Genomic DNA, 27,154 nt, shown 5'->3' with positions numbered 1-27,154 from the left:
AGGACACTTCCCTGCGGAACTCCAGTATCAAGTGGCCATATTGATGAGGCTGTGTCTTTAATGGTGACATACTGATACCTATTAGAAAGGTAGGATTTGAAATATGTAAGCGCAAGCGGGAGGCCTGGCCATGGACCGGGCCGCGGGGGCATTGATCCCCGGAATAACCTCCAGGTAACCTCCAGGCATGGCCTCTTATACCATAGTGGTCAAGTTTGTGGAGTAGGATGCCGTAGTCAACTGTGTCAAACGCTTTTCTTAGGTCAATAAAAATTCCTAGCAGATATTCCTTATGTTCCAATGCTGTGTAAAGCAGGTCTAGCATTTTTAGAATTGCATCATTAGTGCTTTTATTTTTCCTGAATCCAAATTGGCAGGGGTTGAGTACGTTTTGTGCCGTTATAAATGAATACAGGCTCCTGTGCACGAGTTTCTCGAATATTTTGGATAGCAATGGTAAGTTTGATATTGGCCAATAGTTGTTTACATCTGTAGGGTCACCACCTTTATGTATTGGTGTAACCCTTGCTGTTTTGAGTAGTGTCGAGAAAGTGCTAGTTTCTAGTGACTTGTTAAAAAGTAATGTAATAGCATGCGAAAGGACATGGGCCACTCGCTTGTACAATAATGGTGGGACGTGAGACAGATTCCCCGAGTTATTTTTAAGTGACTTTATGATCGCGGTGACTTCCGTGGGCTCAGTTGGTACAAGATAGAAGGAATTTGGGAAATTTCCATCTAGGTAGTCCCCGGCACGGGCATTGGTACATGGGATTTTACTGGCGAGATTAGATCCTATGTTTGAGAAGAAGTCGTTTATCTTGTTAGCTGTATCAGTGGGATGCAGTGGTGTTTCATGAGGTTTAGTTAGAACAATATTCTTGTTTTTTTTTCAGTTTGTGGGTCCCCAGAATCTGGGAAAATGTTTTCCAGGTCTTATTTATATCTCCTCTTGTGTCAGTGAATCTGCTGGAGTAGTACAGTTGTTTGGCTTTTATTACTTTGGTGAGAACTGATGAATAGTGTTTAAGAATATCTTTGTGTATTAAGCCCTGTCTATATTGCTTTTCATATTGGTGTTTCTTATCACTGGATTTCAGAATGCTGCTGGTTAGCCATGGGCAACCAAGCCATTTATTCGTGATCTGTTTCGTTTTTATAGGACAATGTTTGTTGTATAGTCTAAGTATTTTGTTAAGAAAAATGTCTGTCCAATTGTCACTACCATTGGCATTGGAGAATTCTGTAGGCCAGTCAACAGTCTCTAGGTCTGCTGTGAAATTCCTTATTGAGGCCTCGTCATGGAGTCTAAATGAAACTTTGTTGTATTCGAGTGGTGGCTTAGTAATGTTTGTTAAGAGGAAGGTTGGGTAGTGGTCAGCAGTGCTGTCTGTGATTATCCCTGATTTAAGGGGGGCTAGTATATTGGTCCATATGTGGTCTATTATGGTTGCACTTGTCTCAGTCAGCCTGGTTAGTTTAGTTATTGTTGGTATGAGATGTGTGTTGTTCATATTGTTGATGAAATCAGTTACAGTCTGATCATCTGGTAGGTCAAGGTTGATATTGAAGTCTCCAGCTAAGAGAAGGTGGTGCTTCTTCATTTGTCTGTTTGTTATTAGTGCCTTGAGATTCTCACTGAAGTTTGGGATGTTTGTGTGGGGTATCCGGTAAATGGTACCGATTGTTATAGGCATTGTGAGGTTTTTTACAGTAAAATTACCAAAAATTTATTCCCCATATTCATCAATAAAGCAATTGGTGTTAATACAAGATAGTTGGTTAGAGTAATAGATTGCAGTACCACCCCCACCTTGGTATGGTCTCCAGTTGTGGATTGCTGTGTATGCTGGTAGTGGGTAGATATCTATTGTGTCCTGCTTAAGCCAGGTCTCAGTAAGAATAATGCAGGAGAAGGGTGTCTTTAGTGACTCAAGGAGTGCTAGGAGGTCATCATAGTGTTTGCTTAAGGACCTGATGTTGTAGCTAAGAACTGATAGACTTTGAGCAGTGTTCAGGATAGTGCTGGCTTGTGATGCTGTGTAATAAAGGCAGTTACTTTCCAGTAAGTTTTGATTGTGTGTTTGATTATGAAGGTTTAGATCAGGGTCAACGTGATCATTCATCTTTTAGGTTTAAACAGTGGTTATTTATATCCTGTATTATGTGGCAAGTTCTAATACTGATTTCTGTAGTGGTGGGAGGTTTGGACAAGTATATAGCTAAATCACTTTGGTCATATAGAGTATTGTCACTAATAAACATAATGAAGTTGATATTGTCTATGTGTTGTGCTAGAATGAGCTAAGGTACAACTAGGTATAAACTAATACTATGAAAAAAACAAATTACAAATGGCACCAGATTCTCTCTTGTAATTGCACTAAGGTCTATTATAATGAATTTGGTGTTGTCTATGTATTGAGCTAGAATGAGCTAAAGTACAACTAGGTATAAACTTATAATATGAAATGCAAAATAAAATGGTACTTGCAATTGCACTAGGGTCTGATAGAGTTGTTAACAAGAATGTCACATTCAGGGATTTAAATTGTTCCAGGTAGATAGAGTATCGGGATGGGGGGGTAGGGTGGCACTGTATGTCCGAGTTCGCTTGAACTGTTGCATAAAAACGGGTATTAAGTCTGAAGTAACACATACAGAGTCTGTCTGGATAGAATTTTCAGAGGGGCGTGAAAAATTGATTTTAGTGTAAAATATACCATTCCCTAAACTTAGATAGGGACCAAGGGAGACTACTATGGGAGAAAATTGTTAAGGCCACAAGGCACGATAACGCAGTAATTCTAGGAGACGTTAACTTTAGCCGTATTGATTGGAATTTCTTGACTGGGAATTTAGAATCAAACGACTTCTTAGAAGTAGTTCAGGATTGTTTTTTGAGGCAGTTTGTGACAGAGCCTACAAGGGAAAATAACCTGCTTGACTTGGTTTTGGCAAACAAGGAAACCCTTGTTAATTATTTAGAAATTACAGAGGAACTCAGAACAAGCGATCACAAATCAATTACCTTTAGCATTGAATTAGATTAGATTTTGCCACCGAAGTGGCTAGTTTATTGTGCACCCCATATCCATCCTGTGGACAGTAGCGCGAGAGCATATGGATACACAAAAGGCCTAGGAACTAGGCCCCAAAGGGTTAACAGGAATACATATGGATTTATATCTACATATCTATAGTTCACTTATCTGTTACAAGCAAATTTAGGAAATTTGCTTAGTATATCTGGTATCTTATTTTCATTAATAAGATATCTTGACATGTCACATAGGTTATTATACTGTCTGTCTCTGTATTCCTCAATAAGTGGACAATTAAGCACATAGTGTTCAAGAGAGTGACCATATGCCTGATCACATAATTTACATTTAGTTTGATCATCATCTGTGTGTCTCCCAAACTGCCAGAAGTACTTGTAACCAAGCCTAAGCCTGGCCACTACAACATCAGTCAGTCTGTTCACATTGCAAGTTGCTCCATAAACATACTTATCTACGTTCATGTTATCATAGTGGGTTATAGATCTACTCAGGCTTCTAACTGCATTCCTATAACAATCATTTTCATTATTTACTTCTCTCCTAATATTATTCCTAATGCTAGACACAGTTATACCAAAGTTATATTCTACATTCTCCTTCTCGATACTCTTCTTGGCTAACATATCAACTTTATCATGAAGAGGTAATCCAATGTGTGATGGGATCCATAGCAATTGTACATTAATTCCTTTGTCCCTAATTTTTGAGTATCTATACCTGGCTTCCCCAATGAGCATGTTGTTGGAGTCATTATATGAGCCAAGAGCCTTCAATGATGACATAGAATCAGTAATGATGATAGAATCAAGCTCAGTGTCATAGGTTAGCTTTAGCGCCATTAGGATTGCAAACAATTCAGTTTGCAGTGTAGACGCCCAGTTGTTAATTCTTATGCCTAACTCAACAAATTTATTATCGTTCTTAACTAGGGAGGTGGCAACAAGAGCAGATGCAGCCCTGCCAGAAGACTCCTGTTTAGATCCATCAGTGTATATAACTTGTGATAACTTGTTACTACCAGCTAGGTGAGAAATTTCTTCTTGAGCAGTTGCTCTAACAAGAGATTTAAGGAAGGGATTACTAGCAATGAGCTTCTTGGGAGGGACTTGTAGGTATGTGATATTAAATGAACACATCTTCCATGGAGGGGTGAAATGCTCTTGTTGCCTACAGTGATACAGTTCATGCAGGTTATAAAACTTAATGCAATTGCACGTTTTCACAATCCATTTAGATCTGTGTGTATTTACCTCTAGACACTTGGTAAGATTCACTGTGACAGTGTCTGGTTCGTTTCTCAACATTCTAATACCGAGTACAGTGTTAATTTCAACAATCCTATCACTGATGTATGATAGTAGTGATAATTCAGTAATGGTCTCAGATTTTCACTTAGCAGATTACAATGGGCTTAGAGAACACTTATCATCTGTGGTCTGGAGCGACGAGGAGAGCTATCAGTATGACAGCTTTCTTAACACAATACATGCTGCCCAAACGACATTTATCCCATATAAGGAAATTAGATTGAATAGAAATGACCCCAAATGGATGAATAATAGGCTCAAATATCTTTTAGGACAGAAGAAAGGAATTTATAGGCATATCAAAAGAGGTGAGGGTTATCTTATGAATCAATATATTGACATTAAGAGGGACATTAAAAAGGGGATAAGAAAAGCTAAACGGGACTATGAAATTAAAGTCGCCAGGGATTCAAAACCTAACCCAAAAAGTTTTTTCCAGGTTTATAGAACAAAAGTTAAAGATAGGTCCCCTTAAAAATAACTCTGGGCATCTCACTGACAAGAATGAAATGTGCTTTATTCTTAATAATTATTTTCTCTCGGTTTTCACTCAGGAAGACACTAACAATATCCCAGTTATTAATTTTTATAGTGGGCCTGATGATGATAAATTATGCAATATCACAGTCACTACCGAAATGGTTATCAAGCAGATAGATCAGTTAAATGCCCGGGCCCTGACGAACTTTTTTCAAGGGTTCTTAACCCTTTGAGGGTCGACAGGCCCTCTCCGAGACTCGTTCTCAGGGTCGGCCAAATTTAAAAAAAAAAAAAACTTTTTCTTATGAAAAGACAGAGAATCTTTTCCCGATCATAATGACACCAAAAGTATGAAATTTGATGGAAAACTTACGGAATTATGCTCTCGCGAAGTTAGCGGTCTCGGCGATGTTTACGCATCGGCGATTTTGCCCCATTTTCGGCCAATTCCACTGTACTAGTCAACAAAAAACATGAGTATTTCGCTAGAACTCCATTTTTTTCTATCGAATGAGTGCAAGAAACCACCCATTTACCAATTTCAACTATCCAGTACAGTGGTCAGAATTTAGCAATTTTGCCAATTTCACACAAATTTCAAAAGATGCCAATTTCCGAATAGGGTCCAGAATAAACAAGAAAGACATTCCTGGCACTAAAATGGCATTTCCTCTGTTCATTAGTCTCGTCTCAAGGCCCCTCTTACATTCTTTTGCTTTCCACTTTGAATTTTTATTCTCACAAAAAATAGAAGATTTACTGTTATGCAGACTACTGCATTAGTGTAAAAAATGGTATAAATAATATTGGCGCACTTGCAAAATAATATTAGACTCACCAGTTGACGTGTATTGGACGCTTGGCATGATTTATTTACTTTTGAACTTTGGTAAAAATCGAACATTTCTGCTACTTTGAGCTCAATTTCAAGGTACTTTTCATTGTAAAACCAGTCACAATCATCTCAATTTCTGTAATATGTCTTCCATTCTATAAAATGAGACCAAGAAAACCAGAACACAACAATAAATACCATACGAAAATACAGTGCAAAGTTGCTGTTTTATTCCAAAAAAATGGTCAAAGTTTTTTTTTTCTCATTATGCACTGTGTGCTGCAGGATTTTTTTGTACTGTGCACACTGACCACATAGACCCATTCTTTCATATGTAGGCCTACCAGCCTTCTCCCACTAGATTTGAGGGCGCTAGAATTTAGGCATACTAGTACGTCAAAAACCCTGGGTCGTAAGCCGTAATAGTACGGCCGAAACCCCCAAAGGGTTAAAGAGTGTAAAATGGAACTCTGTGAACCTTTAACTAATATTTTCAATTTATCTCTTCAAACAGCTGTAGTGTCTGATATGTGGAAGATGGCTAATGTAATTCCTATTTTTAAAGCAGGGGACAAGTCTTTACCGTCAAATTACCACCCAATAAGCCTAACCTCAATTGTAGGCAAATTACTAGAGTCAATTATTGCTGATAATATAAGAAGCCATCTCGATAGGCATAATTTGATTAATAATACTCAACATGGTTTCACCAGGGGCCGTTCCTGCCTAACTAATTTATTAACCTTCTTCAGCAAAGCTTTTGAGGCCGTTGATCAGGATAAAGAATTTGATATTGTTTATTTAGATTTTAGTAAGGCTTTTGATAGAGTACCTCATCAGAGGGTGTTGAAGAAAGTGGCTGCTCATGGCATTGGGGGAAAAATGCTGTCATGGATCGAGTCATGGCTCACTAATAGGAAGCAGAGAGTATGCATAAATGGGGTTAAATCTGAGTGGGGATCTGTAACAAGTGGCGTTCCGCAGGGATCAGTTTTAAGGCCATTGTTGTTTATAATATACATAAACGACCTTGACGAGGGAATTACTAGCGACATAAGCAAATTTGCTGATGACGCGAAGATAAGTAGGATAATCGATTCAGACGTTGATGTCTCACAACTTCAGGAGGATTTAAGAACATAAGAACATAAGAAAGGAGGAACACTGCAGGAGGCCTGTTGGCCCATACTAGGCAGGTCCTTTACAATTCATCCCACTAAAAAAACATTTGCCCAACCCAATTTTCAATGCCACCCAAGAAATAAGCTCTGATGTGAAAGTCCCACTCAAATCCAACCCCTCCCACTCATGTACTTATCCACCCTAAATTTGAAACTACCCAAAGTCCCAGCCTCAATAACCCAACTAGGTAGACTGTTCCACTCATCAACTACCCTATTTCCAAACCAATACTTTCCTATGTCCTTTCTAAATCTAAACTCATCTAATTTAAATCCATTACTGCGGGTTCTCTCTTGGAGAGACATCCTCAAGACCTTATTAATATCCCCTTTATTAATACCTATCTTCCACTTATACACTTCGATTAGGTCTCCCCTCATTCTTCGTCTAACAAGCGAATGTAACTTAAGAGTCTTCAATCTTTCTTCATAAGGAAGATTTCTAATGCTATGTATTAATTTAGTTATCCTACGCTGAATGTTTTCTAACGAATTTATGTCCATTCTGTAATATGGAGACCAGAACTGAGCTGCATAATCTAGGTGAGGCCTTACTAATGATGTATAAAGCTGCAGTATGACCTCTGGACTTCTGTTGCTTACACTTCTTGATATAAATCCCAGTAATCTGTTTGCCTTATTACGTACGCTTAGGCATTGCTGTCTTGGTTTAAGGTTGCTGCTCACCATAACCCCCAAGTCCTTTTCACAATCTGTATGGCTAAGTTCTACATCATTTAACTTATGAGTACTAGGGTTATGGGCACTCCCAAGCTTCAGAACCTTGCATTTATCTACATTGAACTGCATCTGCCACTTTTCTGACCAAGAATAGAGTTTGTTTAAATCCTCCTGAAGTTCCATAACATCTATGTTTGAATCAATTATCCTACCTATCTTTGTGTCATCGGCGAATTTGCTCATATCACTGCTCATATCACTAGTAATTAACTCATCAAGATCATTGATATATATTATAAACAACAACGGGCCCAAGACTGATCCCTGTGGAACGCCACTTGTTACAGATCCCCACTCTGATTTAACCCCATTTATGGACACTCTCTGCTTCCTGTCAGTGAGCCATGACAAACTCAATTCGTGGTTAGAAAAGTGGCAGATGCAGTTCAATGTACGTAGATAATAATAATTATATCTTTATTTACTACAGGTACATGTACATGGTATACAGGCCTAGCTGACAACAATGACATACTACTACAGAGGACCCCCGGTTCGTGATATTAATCCGTTCCTGAGAGCTCATCGTAAACCAAAATTATCGGAAAGCGAATAAATTTTCCCCATAAGAAATAATGGAAATCAAATTAATACGTGCAAGACACCCAAAAGTATGAAAAAAACTTTTGCCACATGAAATATTAAGTTTAATGCAATAGAATAATTACAATAACAACAATAACAATAGAATAATAACAATGAATAATTGACACTTACCTTTAATGAAGATCTGGTGATGATTGATGGGATGGGAGGAGGAGAGAGTGTTGAACCTATTGTTTAGAAGGGGAATCCCCCTCCATTAGGACTTGAGGTAGCAAGTTCTTTTCTGGGGTTACTTCCCTTCTTCTTTTTATGCCACTAGAACCAGCTTGAGAGTCACTGGACTTCTGTCGCACAACATATCTGTCCATAGAGGCCTGTACCTCTCGTTCCTTTATGATTTTCCTAAAGTGGTTCACAACATTGTCAGTGTAATAGTCACCAGCACGGCTTGCAATAGCTGTGTTAGGGTGATTTTCATCCATAAAGGTTTGCAGTTCAACCCACTGTGCACACATTTCCTTAATTTTTGAAGTAGGCACAGTGGATTCCACAACTGGCATAGGCTTCTCAGGGTTAGCCCCAAACCCTTCAAAATCTTTCTTAATTTCCATACTAATTCTCACCTTTTTTACCACCGGGTTGGCACTAGAAGCTTTCTTGGGGCCCATGGTGACTTATTTTGCAGAAACAAGCTCCAAAAACAGTGATAATATGGAATGTACCGAATGTATCCTTAGATGCGCGCACACTGGCTGGCTTGTAAACACTGGCACACATGGGGCAGTTCAGGCCATATGTGGACACGTCTCGTATGAATCGTATCGCATACCGGGTTTTGTAACGGGAACCAAGGCAAATTTTTTGCATTATAATGCATCGGATACCGGATGTATCGGATACCGATAGCATCACGAACCGGGGGGTCCACTGTATATAGAAAGCCCCTTGTTATGCTCCGCATGTCGGGCAAATTAGGTCAGCGTCCCAGGATGCAACCGACACCAGTCGACTAACACCCAGGTACCCATTTTACTGATGGGAAACAGACAACAGGTGAAAAGAAACACACCCAATGTTTCTACTCTGGCTGGGAATTGAACCCAGGCCCTTGCTGTGTGAAGTGAGAGCATTAGCCACCAGGCCACCAGAGCCCCGATAAATGTAAAGTTCTAAAGCTCGGAAATGTCCATAACCCTAGCACCTACCAGCTTAACAATGTTGAACTTAGCCGTATAGAATGCGAAAAGGATTTGGGGGTTATGGCAAGCAGCAACCTTAAACCAAGACAGCAGTGCCTAAGTGTGCGTAATAAGGCAAATAGATTGCTGGGATTTATATCAAGAAGTGTAAGCAACAGAAGTCCAGCGATTATACTTCAGCTTTATACATCTTTGGTAAGGCCTCACCTAGATTATGCAGCTCAGTTCTGGTCTCCATATTACAGAATGGACATAAATTCATTAGAAAACGTTCAGCGTAGAATGACTAAATTAATACATAGCATTAGAAATCTTCCTTATGAAGAAAGATTGAAGACCCTTAAATTACATTCACTTGTTAGACGAAGAATGAGGGGAGACACGATAGAAGTGTATAAGTGGAAGATTGGTATTAATAAAGGGGATATTAGTAAGGTCTTGAGGATATCTCTCCAGGAGAGAACCCGCATTAATGGATTCAAATTAGATAAGTTTAGATTTAGAAAGGATGTGGGAAAGTATTGGTTTGGAAATAGGGTAGTTGATGAGTGGAACAGTTTACCTAGTTGGGTTATTGAGGCTAAAACCTTGGGCAGTTTCAAATATAGGTTGGATAAATACATGAGTGAGAGGGGTTGGATTTGAGTGGGACTTGCATATGAGAGTGGATCGAGTTATCAGAGCTTATTTCTTGGGTGGCATTGAAAATTGGGTTGGGCAAATGCTTTGTTAGTGGGATTATTGTAAAGGACCTGCCAAGTATGGGCCAACAGGCCTGCTGCAGTGTTCCTCCTTTCTTATGTTCTTATGTTAATGGTAGTTTTGAAAATGGTGGTTGAGTCTGCAGTTCTAGAGTTTTTAGGCAGGGAGTTCCAGATTTTAGGCCCTTTTATGTACATTGAATTTTTGTATAGATTTAGTCAGACATGGGGAATGTCATAGAGATTTTTGTGTCTGGTACTGTGCCTTTGGTTCCTGTCACAACTATCAAGAAAGCATTTTATTTCAGGGTTAATATTGGAATTTATGGTTCTGTAAATGTAGGTTGCACAGTAGTAAGTGTGGATGTTCTGTACAGTGAGTAAGTTTAGGTCTTTGAAGAGTGGGGGTGTGTGTTGCCTAGTATTGGATTGCGTCATAATTCTTACTGTGGCTTTTTGTTGGGTTGCTGCTGTTGATACCCAAGCACAAATGGCATATGAGAGATAGGGATAGATGAGTGAATAGTATGGTGAGAGTTGGGCTGATTGTGGTTTGTAGTAACGTATCTTAGGATCCCAACCATTTTGGATACTCTTTTTTGTTGTGTTGGATATGGGTGCTGAATTTCAGGTTGCTGTCGAGGTGTAAGCTCAGGAATTTGCCCTCATTTTTTTTAGCAATGAGAGTGTTGTCAATCTTAATGTTCAGTTGTGCAACACCTGCTCTGTTACCAAACATAATATAGAAGGTTTTGTCAGTGTTGAGTGTAAGTTTATTGGCAGTCATCCAGGTTGATATTTTTAGTAGCTCTTCGTTAACAATGGTATTGAGTGAGGCAAGATTTGGGTGGGAGATGACATAAGTCGTGTTGCCAGGAAAGAGAATTGGTTTCAGGTGTTGTGATATGTTGGGAAGATCATTGATGTATAAGAGGAAGAACAGGGGACCAAGGACACTTCCCTTTGGCACACCAGTATCAAGTGGTCATGAAAGTTAAGACACTTGTGCAACATCTGGTTATCTTTATTGTAGACGTTTCACCATCCAGTGGCTTTATCAATACAGATTCTTGGACACTGGATGGCAAAACGTCTACAATAAAGATAAGCAGATGTTGCACAAGTGTCTTAACTTTCATCTTGTCGGTATTGTATACCTGTCTTGCACATCAAGTGGTCATGCTGATCAGGTTGTGTCCTTAACCCTTAAACTGTCCAAACGTAGATCTACGTTTGCATGCGTAGCGCTCCAAACGTAGATCTGCATTTTTTACATAAGAAAGCATATAAAATTGAATGTAGATCTACGTTCGGAGCACTACGCGAGCGAACGTAGACCTACGTTTGGACAGTTGAAGGGTTAATGGAGACATATTGATACCTGTTAGTAAGGTAGGATTTGTAATAAGTACATAAGTGCATGGCCTCTTATACTGTAATGGTCAAATTTGTGGAGTAGGATGCCATGGTCTACTGTGTCAAAAGCTTTCCTTAGATCAATAAAGAGTCCCAACTGATATTCCTTATTCTCCAATGCTGTGTAAAGCAGGTCTAGCATTTTTACAATTGCATCGTTTGTGCTTTTATTTTTTCTGAAGCCAAATTAGCAGGGGTTGAGTATGCTTTGTGCTGTTATAAATAAATATAATCTCTTGTGCATGAGTTTCTTGAAGATTTTGGATAGCAATGGTAAGTTTGATATTGGCATGTAGTTATTTACATCTGTGGGGTCACCACCTTTGTGTATTGGTGTAACCCTTGCTGTCTTGAGTAGTGTCAGGAAAGTGTTAGTTTCTAGTGATTTGTTAAAAAGTAATGAAATAGCAGGTGAAAGGACGTGAGCCACTCGCTTGTACAGTAATGGTAGGACTTGAGATAGATTCCCTGATTTATTTTTAAGTGGCTTGATATTTGTGGTGACTTCAGTGGGCTCAGCAGGTGCAATATAGAAGGAGGTTGGAAAATTCCCATGTAAGTAATCACTTCCTCGGGCATTTGTACCTGGTATTTTACTGGCAAGATTTGATCCTGTGGTTGAGAAGAAGTCATTTATCTTGTTAACTGTATTAGTAGGCTGTAGTTGTGTTTCATTTGGTTTAGTTAGGACAGTGCCCAGAATCTGAGAGAGTGTTTTCCAGGTCTTTTTTATATATCCTCTTGTTTTGGTGAATCTGCTGGAATAGTAGTTTTTAATAATATCTTTGTGTATTAAGCCCTATCTATATTGCTTTTCATATTGGTAATGGTAATAATATGGCTCTGGGCTGCATTAAATATCATTAACTAGGATGTGGAAGAGTTGGTGGAGAAATATCACCCTAACAAGGCTGTTGCAAGCTGTGCCCGTATGGTCCAGTGACTCTCAAGCTGGTCCTAGTGCCAGTAAAGGCAAAGAAGGGAAGTAATCTTGGATAGGGTTTTGATACCTGAAGTCCTTATGGAGGAGGATTTCCCTTCCGAACAATAACCATTTCTCCCTTACCCTCCTCACCTTCTTCCGTACGCCAATAAGTCTCTTCAGTAAAGGTAAAAGTGATTTAAATGTTCATTTATCTATTAAGACTAGTCATTTATTTTCATTTCTCATTGTTTTCTGTATGTAAAACTACAGAGGACCCCTGAATTTCGTAATTAATCTGTTCCAGAGAGTCTGCCGAAAGTTGAAATTCATGAATTTCGAAACCATTGTCCCAATAAGAAATAATGTAAATCCAGTTAATCGGTTCCAGACACCTAAAAGTATTAACAAAAATGATTTTTTTATGGATTAAATATAGATTTACATACAGAAAACAATGAGAACTCAAGTATAAAACAATAACAACATCACACTCACCTTTATGGAAGACTTGTTAGTGTATGGAAGATGGGAGGAGGGGAGAGGGTTATTGTGATGTTCCTCCAAAAATGTTTGCACCTCACTCCACTTTGCACAAATGTTCTTAATCTTTGAAGAAGGCAGTTTCTTCCCTCTCTCTTCCTCCTATGAAGCAGTTTCCTCAGCTGGTGTACATAAGAGCATAAGAAAGCAGGAACACTGCAGCAGGCCTGTTGGCCTATACTAGGCAGGTCCTTCACAAACCATCCCATTAACAGAATATTTGCCCAACCCAATTTTCAATGCTCCCCAAGCAATAAGCTTTGATAATTCTATTCACTCATGTGCAAGTCCCACTCAAATCAAATCATGTGTGTGGGGAAGTACCCTGGCTGGTTTGTGTGGGGAAGTACCCTGTCTGGTGTGTGGAGAAGTAGCCTGTCTGGTGTGTGGGGAAGTGCCCTGACTGGGAATTTAGAATCAAATGACTTCTTTGAAGTACTTCAGTGTGACTTTGTAAATGGTCCAAGTTGGACCAAAACGTCGTCGTAAGCTCCTCTTTTCTATGTGCGGGTTATTTGTGTATTATACTTCAGGATTGTTTTTTGAAGCAGTTTGTGACAGAACCTACAAGGGGAAATAACCTGCTTGACTTGGTTCTGGCAAACAAGGAAACCCTTGTTAATAGTTTAGGAATTACAGAGGAACTTGGCACAAGTGATCACAAATCAGTTACCTTTAGCATGGAATGGAAGTACAGTAGGGCCTCACTTATACGGCAGGTTAGGTTCCAGGCTACTGCCGTAAAGCGGAAATCACTGTAAAGTGGAACACCCTGTTTTTCCACTTATAAATGCATACAAATACTAGATAACAAGTTTACACTAACATATATTAAGTTAGCAATAGAACTAAGCATCAGAAAACAATAAAAAAGTACAATACACACATAGCGCACTCATTAATTACCTTAAAATACTATTTATAGTCTTAATCTAGGGTGAGACAAGTAGTATTTATTATAAGAAATCAAATGTGGTATGTATGGTAGTCAGCCAGGCTACCATACCAGGCCACCCCACCTACACATAATATTCTATTACATTTAAGCATCCCAGAGCGGTAATCAGTCCCTCAGCCTTAGAGGTGGTGTTTACAGCACCGTGGTTGTAGAGATTCTGAAGCACAGGTAAAGAGACTGGCACTTATATAGGCGTCTCTATTGATAAAGCCACTGGATGGTGAAACGTCTACATTAAAGATAACCAGATGTTGCACAAGTGTCTTATATTTCATCTTGTCAGTATTGTATACCTGTCTTGCACATCCCAGAGCGATAAAATGCATATACAGTTTACTCATTACTTACTTTAAAATATTTGTAGTCTTAATCTAGGGCGAGATGAGTAGTAATTATTTTAAGAAATCAATCGTGGTATGTATGGTAGCCAGCCAGACCAACCCACCCACACATACTATTCTGTGATATTTAAGCATCCCAGAGTGATAAAATGCATATATGTACAGTTCACTCATTACTTACCTTAAAATATTTGTAGTCTTAATGTAGGGTCAAGGGTGAGTAAACGAGATAAAACGAATCAATGAGAGAGAGAGAGAGAGAGAGAACAAGTACTTCAGAGAGGACAGGTGCAGAGTTATGAAAGCAAACCAGGCGAACGTAAGTTTTGTAAACAAAGTGTACACGTCTGGTTTGTGTACAAGTTGTCTTTACATTGATACGGTAGAATAAATAACTCATGTAACACCATTTTTAGAAGAAATGACACTGAGTGAAGACAGTAGATATAAGTCACTCTGACTTTTTTGGGTTATCCCAGGTTCTCTACACATATGCTGTTATGTATGATAATCTATGTAACTGTATTTGTGTATACATGAATAAACTTACATAAATACAAAAGGAATAATTTTCTACAGTTACCCCAGTAACACATTTTCTCTTATGTTAGACTAGAGAAAATGTTATTCTTGCTGTCACTTGTACAAGTTATCTAGATACCACATATCATATTTATGTTTATTTATTCTATTGTGGGGTGTATTTATCATCTTTATATGTTATGTATCGTGTTTATTATATAATTTTGAACAAAATATCATGGATGGATTAATAAAAATGTGTATATTAACATAATATACGACATTTAATGAGACTCGGTTATTATTATTATTATTATTATTATTATTATTATTATTATTATTATTATTATTATTATTATCATTTCTAATATGGCGTCATTTGTGCAAGTCGTCTGGCTACCACATCTCATATTTATGTTTATTTATTCTACTGTGGGGTGTATTTATCATCTTTATGTTATGCATTGTGTTTATTATATAATTTTGAAAAAATATCATAGATGGATTAACGAAAATGTGTATACAGTGGACCCCCGGTTCACGAAGTCATCGGTATCCGATAAATCCGGTATCCGAAGCATTATATTGCAAAAAATTTGCCTCGGTTCCCATTACAAAACCTGGTATGCGACACGATTCGTACGAGACGTGTCCATGTGTGACCTGAACTGCCCCGTGTGTGCCAGCGTTTACAAGCCAGCCAGTGTGCGCGCATCTAAGGATACATTCGGTACATTCCATATTATCCATATTATCACTGTTTTTGGTGCTTGTTTCTGCAAAATAAGTCACCCTGGGCCCCAAGAAAGCTTCTAGTGCCAACCCTGTGGTAAAAAGGGTGAGAATTAGTATGGAAATTAAGAAAGATTTTGAAGGGTTTGGGGCTAACCCTGAGAAGCCTATGCCAGTTGTGGAATCCATTGTGCCTACTTCAAAAATTAAGGAAATGTGTGCACAGTGGGTTGAACTGCAAACCTTTATGGATGAAAATCACCCTAACACATCTATTGCAAGCCGTGCTGGTAACTATTACACTGACAATGTTGTGAACCACTTTAGGAAAGTCATAAAGGAACGAGAGGTACAGGCCTCTATGGACAGATATGTTGTGCGACAGAAGTCCAGTGACTCTCAAGCTGGTCCTTGTGGCATTAAAAGAAGAAGGGAAGTAACCCCGGAAAAGCACTTGCTACCTCAAGTCCTAGTGGAAGGGGATTCCCCTTCTAAACATTAAAAACTTCGACACTCTCCCCTCCTCCCATCCCATCAATCATCACCAGATCTTCATTAAAGGTAAGTGTCAATTATTCTATTGTGATTATTCTATTGTTATTATTGTTAATTATTCTATTGCATTAAACTTAATATTTCATGTGGTAAAAGTTTTTTTTTTCATACTTTTGGGTGTCTTGCACGGATTAATTTGATTTCCATTATTTCTTATGGGGAAAATTTATTCGCTTTCCGATAATTTTGCTTTACGATGAGCTCTCAGGAACGGATTAATAACGTGAACTGGGGGTCCACTGTATTAACATAACATACGACATTTAAATGAGACTCGGTGATTATTATTATTATTATTATTACTAATATGACATCTCAAGATATAAGACACTCTTACTGATTTTAATGTGTACCTGCACGCCAGCACAGTATGTAAGTTTATTTAGGTACAGGTATACATATGTATAATTATCAGAGTATATATAAAATATGAAATAACTTATAAAAACACTTGAAATTTTGGAGCTTCTAGACATAATGGAGAGACTTAGTGCTTACGGATCTCACAGAGAATGTAAACAAACAGGGTGGGGCGCAGTGACCGTATTAGAAAGTCAGGTGGGGGGAGCTGTATAGTGAGTTTTGGTCATAATTTGAAATGACCGTATTAGTGGAACGCCGCAAAGCGAAACGCCGTAAAGCGGGTCCCTACTATGACAGTAGGGATAATTCAGTAATGGTCCCAGATTTTCGCTTAGCAGATTACAATGGGCTTAGAGAACACTTATCATCTCTGGACTGGGGTAGCAAAGGGAGCTATCAATATGATAGCTTTCTGAACACTATACATGCTGCCCAAGGAACATTTATCCCATATAAAGAAATTAAATCAAATAAAAATTACCCAAAATGAATGAATAATAGGTTGAAATATCTTTTCAGGCAGAAGAAAGGAATTTATAGGCATATCAAAAGAGGTGAGGGTCATCTTATGAATCAGTATATTGACATTAACCCTTAAACTGTCCAAACGTAGATCTACATTTTTTCAACATTTGAAAGTATGTAAAAAAATGTAAATTTTTTTTTTTTTTACATTTGAAAGCGTGTAAAAAAACTTTGATCTACTTTTTTTTTGTTATATTTGAAAATATGTAAAAAAACGTACATCTACTTTTGGAGCACTAAGCATGTGAACGTAAATCTGTTTGGACAGTTTAAGGGTTAAAAAGGGAATAAGAAAAGCTAAACGGGAGTACGAAATTAAAGTTGCTAGGGTTTCGAAAAGTTTTTTCCAGGTATATAGAACAAAAGTTAGAGATAAGATAGGTCTCCTTAAAAATAACTATGGGCACCTTACTGACAAAGAGAATTAAATGTGTTCGATTTTAAATAATTATTTTCTCTCGGTTTTCATACAGGAAGACACTAACTATATCCCAGTAATTAATTTTTATAGTGGGCCTGAAGAAGATAAATTATGTAACATCACGGTCACTAGTGAAATGGTTGTGAAACAAATAGACCGACTAAAACAAAATAAATCGCTGGGTCCTGATGAGCTTTTTTCAAGGGTTCTTAAGGAATGCAAAATGGAAGTCTGTGAACTGTTAACTAATATTTTTAATTTATCTCATCAAACAGGTGTAGTGTCTGATATGTGGAAGATGGCTAATGCATTCCTATTTTTAAAGCAGGGGACAAGTCGTTACCATCAAATTACCACCCAATAAGCCTAACCTCAATTGTAGGCAAATTACTAGAGTCAATTATAGCTGAAATTATAAGAAGCCATCTGGATAAGCATAATCTGATTAATGATACTCAGCATGGATTCACGAGAGGCCATTCTTGTCTAACTAATTTATTAACTTTCTTCAGTAAAGCTTTTGAGGCTGTTGATCACGATAAAGAATTTGATATTGTTTACTTAGATTTTAGTAAGGCTTTTGATAGAGTACCGCACCAAAGACTGTTAAAGAAAGTTGCAGTTCATGACATTGAAGGAAAAGTGCTCTCATGGATCGAGTCATGGCTCACAGACAGGAAGCAGAAAGTTTGCATAAATGGGGTTAAATCCGAGTGGGGATGTGTAACAAGTGGCGTTCCACAGGGATCAGTCTTGGGCCCATTGTTGTTTATAATATATATCAATGATCTTGATGAGGGAATTACTAGTGAAATGAGCAAATTCACCAATGACTCTAAGATAGGTAGGATAATTGATTCAAACGTAGATATCAGGGAACTTCAGGAGGATTTAGGCAAACTCAGTACCTGGTCAGAAAAGTGGCAGATGCAGTTCAATGTAGATAAATGCAAGGTTCTGAAGCTCGGGAGTGTCCATAACCCTAGCACTTATAAGTTAAATAATGTAGAACTTAGTCATACAGATTGCGAAAAGGACTTGGGGGTTATGATAAGCAGTAACCTTAAACCAAGACAGCAATGCCTAAGCGTACATAATAAGGCAAACAGATTACTGGGATTTATATCAAGAAGTGTAAGCAACTGAAGTTCAGCGGTTATATTACAGCTTTATACATCATTAGTAAGGCCTTGCCTAGATTACGAAGCTCAGTTCTGGTTTCCCTATTACAGAATGGACATAAATTCGTTTGAAAACATTCAGCGTAGAATGACTAAATTAATACATAGTATTAGAAATCTTCCTTATGAAGAAAGACTGAAGACTGTTAAATTACATTCACTTGTTAGACGAGAATGAGGGGAGACATGATAGAAGTGTATGAATGGAAGATTGGTATTAATAAAGGGGATATAAATAAGGTCTTGAGGATATCTCTCCAAGAGAGAACCTGCAGTAATGGATTCAAATTAGACAAGTTTAGATTTAGAAAGGATATAGGAAAGTATTGGTTTGGAAATAGGGTAGTTGATGAGTGGAACAGTCTGCCTAGTTGGGTTATTGAGGCTAAGACCTTGGGTAGTTTCAAATTTAGGATGGATAAATACATGAGTGAGAGGGGTTGGATTGAATGGGACTTGCATGTGAGTGGATAGTTATCTGAGCTTATTTCTTGGGTGACATTGAAAATTGGGTTGGGCAAATATTTTGTTAGTGGGATGGATTGTAAAGGACCTGCCTAGTATGGGCCAACAGGCTTGCTGCAGTGTTCCTCCTTTCTTATGTTCTTTTGTGGTGTACATAATAACATAAGAAAGCAGGAACACTGCATCAGACCTATTGGCCCATACTAGGCAGGTCCTTCACTAACCATCCCACTAACAGAATATTTGCCCAACTCAGTTTTCATTGCTTCCCAAGCATTAAGCTTTGATAATTCTATTCACTGAAATCAGATCGTGTGTGTGTGTGGAGAAGTACCCTGGCTGGTGTGTTCTTCCTTGAATTCTGTCATGTTTCTCGCCTTCTTTACCAAAGAGGTAGCACTAGGAGCTTTCTTTTGGCCCATGGTGACTTATTTAGCAGTTGCAAGCACAAAAAACAATGGATTATTACGAAATTTATCGTATGAATGTGTGGGATGATGGTCACTCGCCGAGAAACAATGACACACTGACTCTGAATGGTGTGTGTGGGAGCCTTTGTGTGCACACGGCTGCTGGGAGGCCGCTTGGACGCTTTCCATATGACTGCCAAATTTTGAGGCATATGAAATGCGAGGCTATAATATTTTGACAAAAAAAAGTTGCTGAAAGTCAAAATTCTTGAAGTGCGGGGTTCACGAAACTTGGGGGTCCAATGTACAGTGGAACCTCAAAAATCGAACTTAATCCGTTCCAGGAGCTAGTTCTAAATTCGAAAAGTCTGAAATTCGAAGCAATATTTCCCATAAGAAATAATGGAAATACAATTAATCCGTTCCAGAAACCCAAAAATATTTACACAAAAAATACATTTTATAGAGATTAATTACAGTTTTACATACAACAAATACTATAGTTTTTAATTATGTATAGTAATACATATAAAATAACATTTTTACTTACCTTTATTGAAGATTGGTGATGGCATCTGGAAGATAGGGAGGAGGAGAGAGGGAGTTGGGGTTAGTGTTTGGAAGGAGAATCCCCCTCCAATGAGGACTTCAGGTAAAGCCCTCTCTGGGGTTACTTCCCTTCTCTTTCTTTTAATGCCACTAGGACCAGCTTGAGAGTCACTGGACCCCTGTCTCACAGAATAACTGTCCACAGTCCTCTGTTTCTGGCGCCTCTTTAACATTTCCCTTAAATGGGACATGGTTCTGTCACTGAACTTGTTGCAAAGATGGCTTGTTTCAGCTTGCTCAGGGTGGTACTTCTGCACAAACATTTGGACATCATTCCACTTGGCACAAATCTCTTTAATCTTTGAAGAAGGCACCTCATCCACTCCCTATATTAACACCTTTCGCAACATCAGCTTCCTTGATTTGTTCTTTCTTTGACAGGATAGAACCGATGGTCGACTTGTTTTTCCCATACATCCTGGCAAGCTCAGCAAGTCTAACACCACTCTCATACTTCTGTATTATTTCCTTCTTCACATCTATGGTGTTTCTCACTTTCTTTACCACAGGGGTACCACTAGCAAGTTTCTTTGGGCCCATGGCAGCTTATTTCCGTCCCACAAACGCTAAACACAACAAAATAATCGTAAAATGCGTTAATGAGAGCGCAGGTTAGTGTTCACTCAAGCATAAACAAAGCTAGACTGCTTACAGCGCCTGCGCGGGGACGCGGACAGAGCGGGCGGCAGACAGGTCCCGTACCCGGCGGTCCAAAAATAGGGGCGTGTTCGATAATAGGGACACAGTTTGTCCGAAAAAATGGTCCTATTTTCGAAACGTTCGATATGTGATACATTCGATTTTTGAGGTTCCACTGTATTGAACTTGCCCCTAATTTCGAACTACAGGGTACCGGACCTGTCCGCCAGCCCACGTCCCCGCGCAGGCGCCTTGAGCCAGTCTGGCTTTGTTGATGCTTGAGTGAACACTAACCTGCACTCTCATTCAAACATTTTACGATTAATTCATTGTGTTTAGTGCTTGTGGGACTGTGAAATAAGCTACCATGGGCCCAAAGAAACTTGCTAGCGGTACCTCTGTGGTAAAGAAAGTTAGAAACACCATAGATGTGTAGAAGGAAATAATACAGAAGTATGAGAGTGGTATGAAACTTGAGCTTGCCAGGATGTATGGAAAAAACAAGTCGACCATCACTTCTATCCTGGCAGAGAAAGAACATATCAAGGAAGCTGACATTGCGAAAGGTGTTAATATGCTAACCAAAAAAAGACCACAGACAACTGATCAGATTGAGAAGTTGTTGCTGGTGTGGATCAAGGATAAAGAGATGGCAGGTGATAGTGTTTCAGAGACGATTACATATTTGTGAAAAGGCAAGGAAGTTGCATGCTGATCTGGTACAGAAAACTCCTGGAACCAGTGCTGATAATGAATTTAAGGCCAGCAGAGGCTGGTTTGACAGATTTAAGAAGCGTAGTGGCATGCACAATTTTGTAAGGCATGGTGAGCTAGCCAGTTCAAACAAACAGGTGGCTAAGAAGTTTGTACAGGAGTTTAAGGTTTATGTAGACACTGAAAAATTCAAACCCCAACAAGCGTTCAGTTGTGATGAAACATGCCTGTTTTGGAAGAAAATGCCAGAGAGGACATACATTACTCAGGAAGAAAAGGCACTCCCAGGACACAAGCCTATGAAAGACAGGCTAACTCTTTTGTTCTGTGCTAATGCTAGTGGTGATTTTAAAGTGAAGCCTTTACTTGTGTATCATTCAGAAAATGCCAGTGTGTTTAAGAAAAATAATGTCATAAAGAGCAAGTCACGTGTCTTGTGGAAAGCATGGGTCACAAGGCAAATTTTCCAAGAGTGGGTCCATGAAGTGTTTGGCCCCAGTGTGAGAAAATACCTCCTAGACAATAATTTGCCACTCAAGTGCCTCCTGTTAATGGACAATGCTCCTGCTCATCCTCCAAACTTAGTAGACCTCTTGTCTAGGGACTTCAGTTTTATAACAGTGAAGTTCTTGCCTCCTAACACCACACCTCTCCTCCAGCCCATGGACCAGCAGGTCATTTCTAACTTCAAAAAACTCTACACAAAAGCAGTGTTTGAAAAGTGCTTTGAAGGGACCACAGACACTAAGTTGACCCTAAGAGAGTTCTGGAGGAATCACTTCAATATCTACAGCTCCATAAGCCTTATAGGTAAGGCTTGGGATGGAGTGACTTCCAGGACTTGAACTCTGCTTGGAGACAATTGTGGCCAGATTGTGCCCAAAAGAGGGATTTTTGAAGGGTTTGAGGCTGACCCTGACCCAGCTGACCCTCTGCCTGTTGTGGACTCTATTGTGGCATTGGGGAACACCTTGGGGCTGGAGGTGAGTGGCGAGGATGTGGAAGAGTTGGTGGAGGACCACAGGGAAGAGCTAACCACTGAAGAGCTGGAAGAGCTTCATCTGGAACAGTATCAGACCACAGCTGAAGAACTTGCTTCAGAGGAGGAGGAAGAGGGAGTGGATGAGGTGCCTTCTTCAAAGATTAATAAGGAGACTTGTGCCAAGTGGAATGATGTCCAAATGTTTGTGCAGAAGTACCACCCTGAGCAATCTGAAACAAATCATCTTTGCAACAAGTTCAGTGACAAAACCATGTCCCATTTTAGGGAAATCTTAAAGAGGCGCCAGAAACTGAGGACCGTGGACAGTTATTTTGTGAGACAGGGGTCCAGTGACTCTCAAGCTGGTCCTAGTGGCATTAAAAGACAGAGAAGGGAAGTAACCCCAGAGAGGGTTGTGATACCTAAAGTCCTTATGGAGGGGGATTCCCCTTCCAAACACTAACCCCAACTCCCTCTCTCCCTCCCTGTCTTCCAGATGCCATCACCAATCTTCAATAAAGATAAGTAAAAATGTTATTTTATACGTTTATTTAAATTTGTTAATACATAATTGTACACTATATTTGTTGTGTGTATGTAAAACTATAATTAATCTCTATAAAATGTAATTTTTTTTTTTTTTGTGTGAATATTTTTGGGTTTCTGGAATGGATTAATTGCATTTCCATTATTTCTTATGGGAAATAATGCCTCACTTTTCAAACTTTTTGAATTTAGAACTAGCTCCTGGAACGGATTAAGTTTGAAATTTTAAGTTCCACTGTACTTCGGTTTTCGTCCATTTCGGATTTTGACCGACCTTCTGGAACGGATTAAGGATGAAAACCGGGGTTCCACTGTATTTAGATTTCCATTGGAGAACATATTTGTTTTGCAGTCTTCCATAGTTAGTTCTTTAAGGTTAAATAAAATTGCCAAGTGTGAGCAACACTTCAACAGCAGTAAAAACATTGAATTTAAATATTAGATACGTATTTTAATTCTTTATTGAATAAGTCATTGCTAAGATGCTCTTATATTTTAATAATTTGCTTTTATATTTTTTCATAGAATGAATTTTGGTGAAATAGAAGAAGATGCTTATCAAGATGACTTGGGTTACACTAGAGGACAACTGGGAAAGGGTGGCGCTGGACGCATTAGAAAAATCACGGTTGATGAGAAAACAAGAGTGCGTCTGTCAAAAACTCTGCAGAAAGAGGTTCAGCGGCAAACATCTTTGGGTGGTCAGACAACAGTAAGAAGACAGGTAGCTGGTACAGCTTCCAGTGTTGCATTTACCCCACTTCAAGGACTTGAGATAGTTAACCCACAAGCAGCTGAGAACAGCAATCAAGCTAAGGCCAACAAATATTTCTCAAATGTCTTGGGTTTCAAAAATGTGAATAAATGAAGTGTATTAAAAACTAAAATATAGTATTGTATAAACTTTTAAAGTGATTATTATTTAATCTTGAAAAAATCCATCTATGAAGAATACAAGAACCATACTAACAGTAACACAACCACAGCTTTTCCCCTCAGCCTAGTAGGACCACATCAACTCTTTTTATTGACATTATGATTAACATGCCAGAACTGCTGCTCTGTATGACCCTTGTAGGTTTAGCGCTTCTTTTTTATTATAATAATAATATGAAAGAGCTATATGTACATGCTATATTTACAATATGCATTTATCATTGTTCACTGTATCCATTATAATTAATCATGGGGGAGCGCAAAATCTGTAGGATTATACAGCACGGGTGGGAGGGGGAGGTATTCAGGCTCAGTTCAGGGACCGAAGCAGATACCCAATTCCCTAGATCAAGAGCCCCTCTCCAGCATCAAGGAACCTCTCTTGAGGGGTCACTGTATCCAAATAGGATGAGTAGGGCCAAATCAAGCCTCTCCAGTTCCACCTTTGCCACAGACATTAACTAATAAATGCCCAATTTCATCAACTGTAATCACCATCCTCTTGACTTATGTTCTTCCCTCAATACCTCTGCCTCTTCCCACTTTCTTCCATTCTCTACCTTCTGCCATGCGACACTGTATGCCTCTTACAGGTTCAGCACTTTCCATGAATATAATAATAACTGTAGTACAGTATGTTGTACAACTTTTAGTTTCTGTTAGATTTTAATATACTCAGCCCCATTGGTTGCACAGAGGCTTTACCTGATATGCCGTATGTATGAAATATCAGTGATATTCCTTTCTAGTGTTGTGTCTGAAAGCTATTACAACTATGTAGGAAATATGTAAAGTAAAAGGACACAAGTGCAACTAATGTGACATTTTATTGTGGCAACGTTTCGCTCTCCAGGAGCTTTATCAAGCTGTTACAAACAGTACATGGACACAGAGGGTATATATAGGCTCAGAGTGAGGTGCAGTATTAGTGGTAGTAGTAGTAATACAATATAGTAGAACAATTAACTCGCACATGAGTAAAAGGATATAAAAGCTATTACTTGGGTAACATAAAAATAGGTTAGACGAATATAGACTGGATAGAGAAGGCCTGTTTCAGTGTTCATTCTCTGTAATGTGCTTTGTGTAGTATTAACAGGAGAGACTGTGATGGCAGGGTTTACTGTTTTCAGGAGGATTCTTGCTAAGACTTCAGAGATGGTGAAGCTGCCTTTGTTTTGTTTAATTGTATTCGAAACAGCGATTAATGCTGATTCAAGGCACTTGTGTCTGCGGAAATTAGTTTCTTTGATCACTAATTGGGCGTCCCTGAATTTCATGAGATGATTGGTGGAATTTCGGTGTTGTACACAGGCGTTGTTCAAGTCATCGTTCCTCCATGCGTAAATGTGTTCATTGAGGCGGGTGTCGAGGTTTCTTGCTGTTTCACCTACATAAATCTTGTCGCAGCCTCCACAGGGTATAGTGTAAACTCCTGCATTGACTGGTTCGTGGTGCTTTGATTTTGTCCTGGTTAGATCCTTTATTGAAGTGCTGGAAACGATAGCGACTGGTGTTATCTTGTGAAAGTACTTTAGAAATGTTCAGTGCAACCTGGCTGTTGGAAAGAATTATAACTTTGTTGGGAGTGGTGTTGGTGCGTGGAGAATTGATGATCTGAAGAGCTCTTTTCTTGCAGTCTTTGATGAAAAAGGAAGAAAAATGTAACTCAGTGAAGGTTTGGTGAATGTATGTACATTCCTCGTCAATTCGGTATGCTCTTAGGAAAAACCCGATGATGATGCCTCTTTTGGTCATGGTATCTTGACTGGAATAGAAGTGTGTGAGATCATTTTTATTGGTAGGTTTCCGATAAGCTTGAAATCTTAGGTTGTTGTCTACTTTGTGAATGAGGACGTTGAGGAAAGGTAGCTTGTCATTGGACTCTTCTAGTGTAAATTGGATCGCCGGTTCAACTGCGTTGAGCCTTGCCTGAAGATTCCGTACATCAAAACGTTTGGGAGTTATTACGAGGACGTCATCCATGTAACGTAACCAAGTGACGCTTGAAGGGATAATGTTGGCGAAGTGTTCGGACTCTAGGTGTTCCATGTACAAGTTGGCTAGGACGGCACTGATGGGGGACCCCATTCCCATGCCTTAGGTTTGTTTGTAGAGCCTGTTATTGAAAGAAAAACAGTTGAAATTAACACAGAGTTCAATCAAGTCAAAATCTCCGGGAGGTAGAGGAAGATTAAGGTCCTGATTGACTTTACGTCGTAGAACCTCGATGGCTTTTGTGGTAGGTACTTTTGTGAAGAGGGAAGTCACGTCCAAACTGCTTAGTTTCTTGTTACGGATGGAGAGGTTTCGGATGCGGTTGAGAAGGTCGCCTGAATGTTTAAGATGAGTGGGGCTGATGGTCCCCAGAAGGCAGGAAAGATGTTTGGCAAGAACTCCGGCTAGTTTGTGTGGTGCACTGCCTATACCTGACGTGATTGGTCCGAGAGGAATATTATGTTTATGGGTCTTGGGTAAACCATACATGTGTGCTGGTTTAGGGTTGCTGGGTACCAAGTACAGAAGTTTCTTCCCTTCTCTAGTGCATTTGAGTATTTGTCTGGTTTTGTATAGAAAATCTTTGGTGAGTGTCTCCCACTGTTGAGTGCTGATGGGTTTGTATGTAGACTGATCACTCAAAAGGTCCATCATTTTAGTGTTGTAGTCACTGGTGTTGAGTATGACGACTCCACCTCCTTTGTTGGCAGTGGTGACGATAATGTTGAGGTCGTTGGTAAGGTCCTTAAGGGCAGTGATGTATTGTCTAGGAAGATTAGAAGAAGGTTCACATAAAGCTGCAGTGAGAATGCACATTAGTTGCACTTGTGTCCTTTTACTTTACATATTGTCGGTAATTCTACCAATATTATTTAATACAATATGTAGGAGATATACTTAAATTCTTTTAGGGGTTATGTGATGTCTTAAGTTCAAGCTACATATGTTTGTGAAAGCAGACTTTTCATTAAGTAGTGATTGTTGTAAGGTAGTTTTTGTTAATCCCCATGCATTGATACTGTACTGTTAGATATAAATAGGTTTGATGAAATTTTGGGCTTAAGGTTTTATAAATAAATTTTGCACAGCATTTGAATTAATATTGAACTAAAACTAAAGTACTATGAAGGCTAGTAACCCCTTCTCCTGTATAAATTACTAAATTTGAAAAGAAAAACTTTTTTCTTTATAAATTTAATAACTTGTACAGGTTACCTTGCCTCGGTGGGATACAGCTGGCGTGTTCAAAAAAAAAAATTAATTTGTTCAAAAAATCACAAATATCAATAGTCAAGCTTTCATAAAATAATTGTAAATAATA

General features: G+C 38.9%; 1 protein-coding gene across 1 annotated transcript in view; it reads left to right on the top strand.

Annotated features, from left to right (window-relative positions):
- Positions 1-23,810, top strand: part of Prp31 (pre-mRNA processing factor 31) — a 28,254-nt gene extending 4,444 nt beyond the window's left edge. Inside the window, exon 2 of the mRNA XM_070088774.1 lies at positions 23,425-23,810. Coding sequence (XP_069944875.1) covers positions 23,425-23,767 — 343 coding nt within the window. The 3' untranslated portion in view covers positions 23,768-23,810. The remainder of the gene's footprint in view (positions 1-23,424) is intronic.
- The last annotated feature ends 3,344 nt before the right edge of the window (positions 23,811-27,154 follow it).

Source organism: Cherax quadricarinatus, chromosome 26, assembly GCF_038502225.1.
Source record: "Cherax quadricarinatus isolate ZL_2023a chromosome 26, ASM3850222v1, whole genome shotgun sequence".
NCBI classification, from domain to species: domain Eukaryota; kingdom Metazoa; phylum Arthropoda; class Malacostraca; order Decapoda; family Parastacidae; genus Cherax; species Cherax quadricarinatus.
This window is presented reverse-complemented; position numbering and strand designations above follow the sequence as displayed.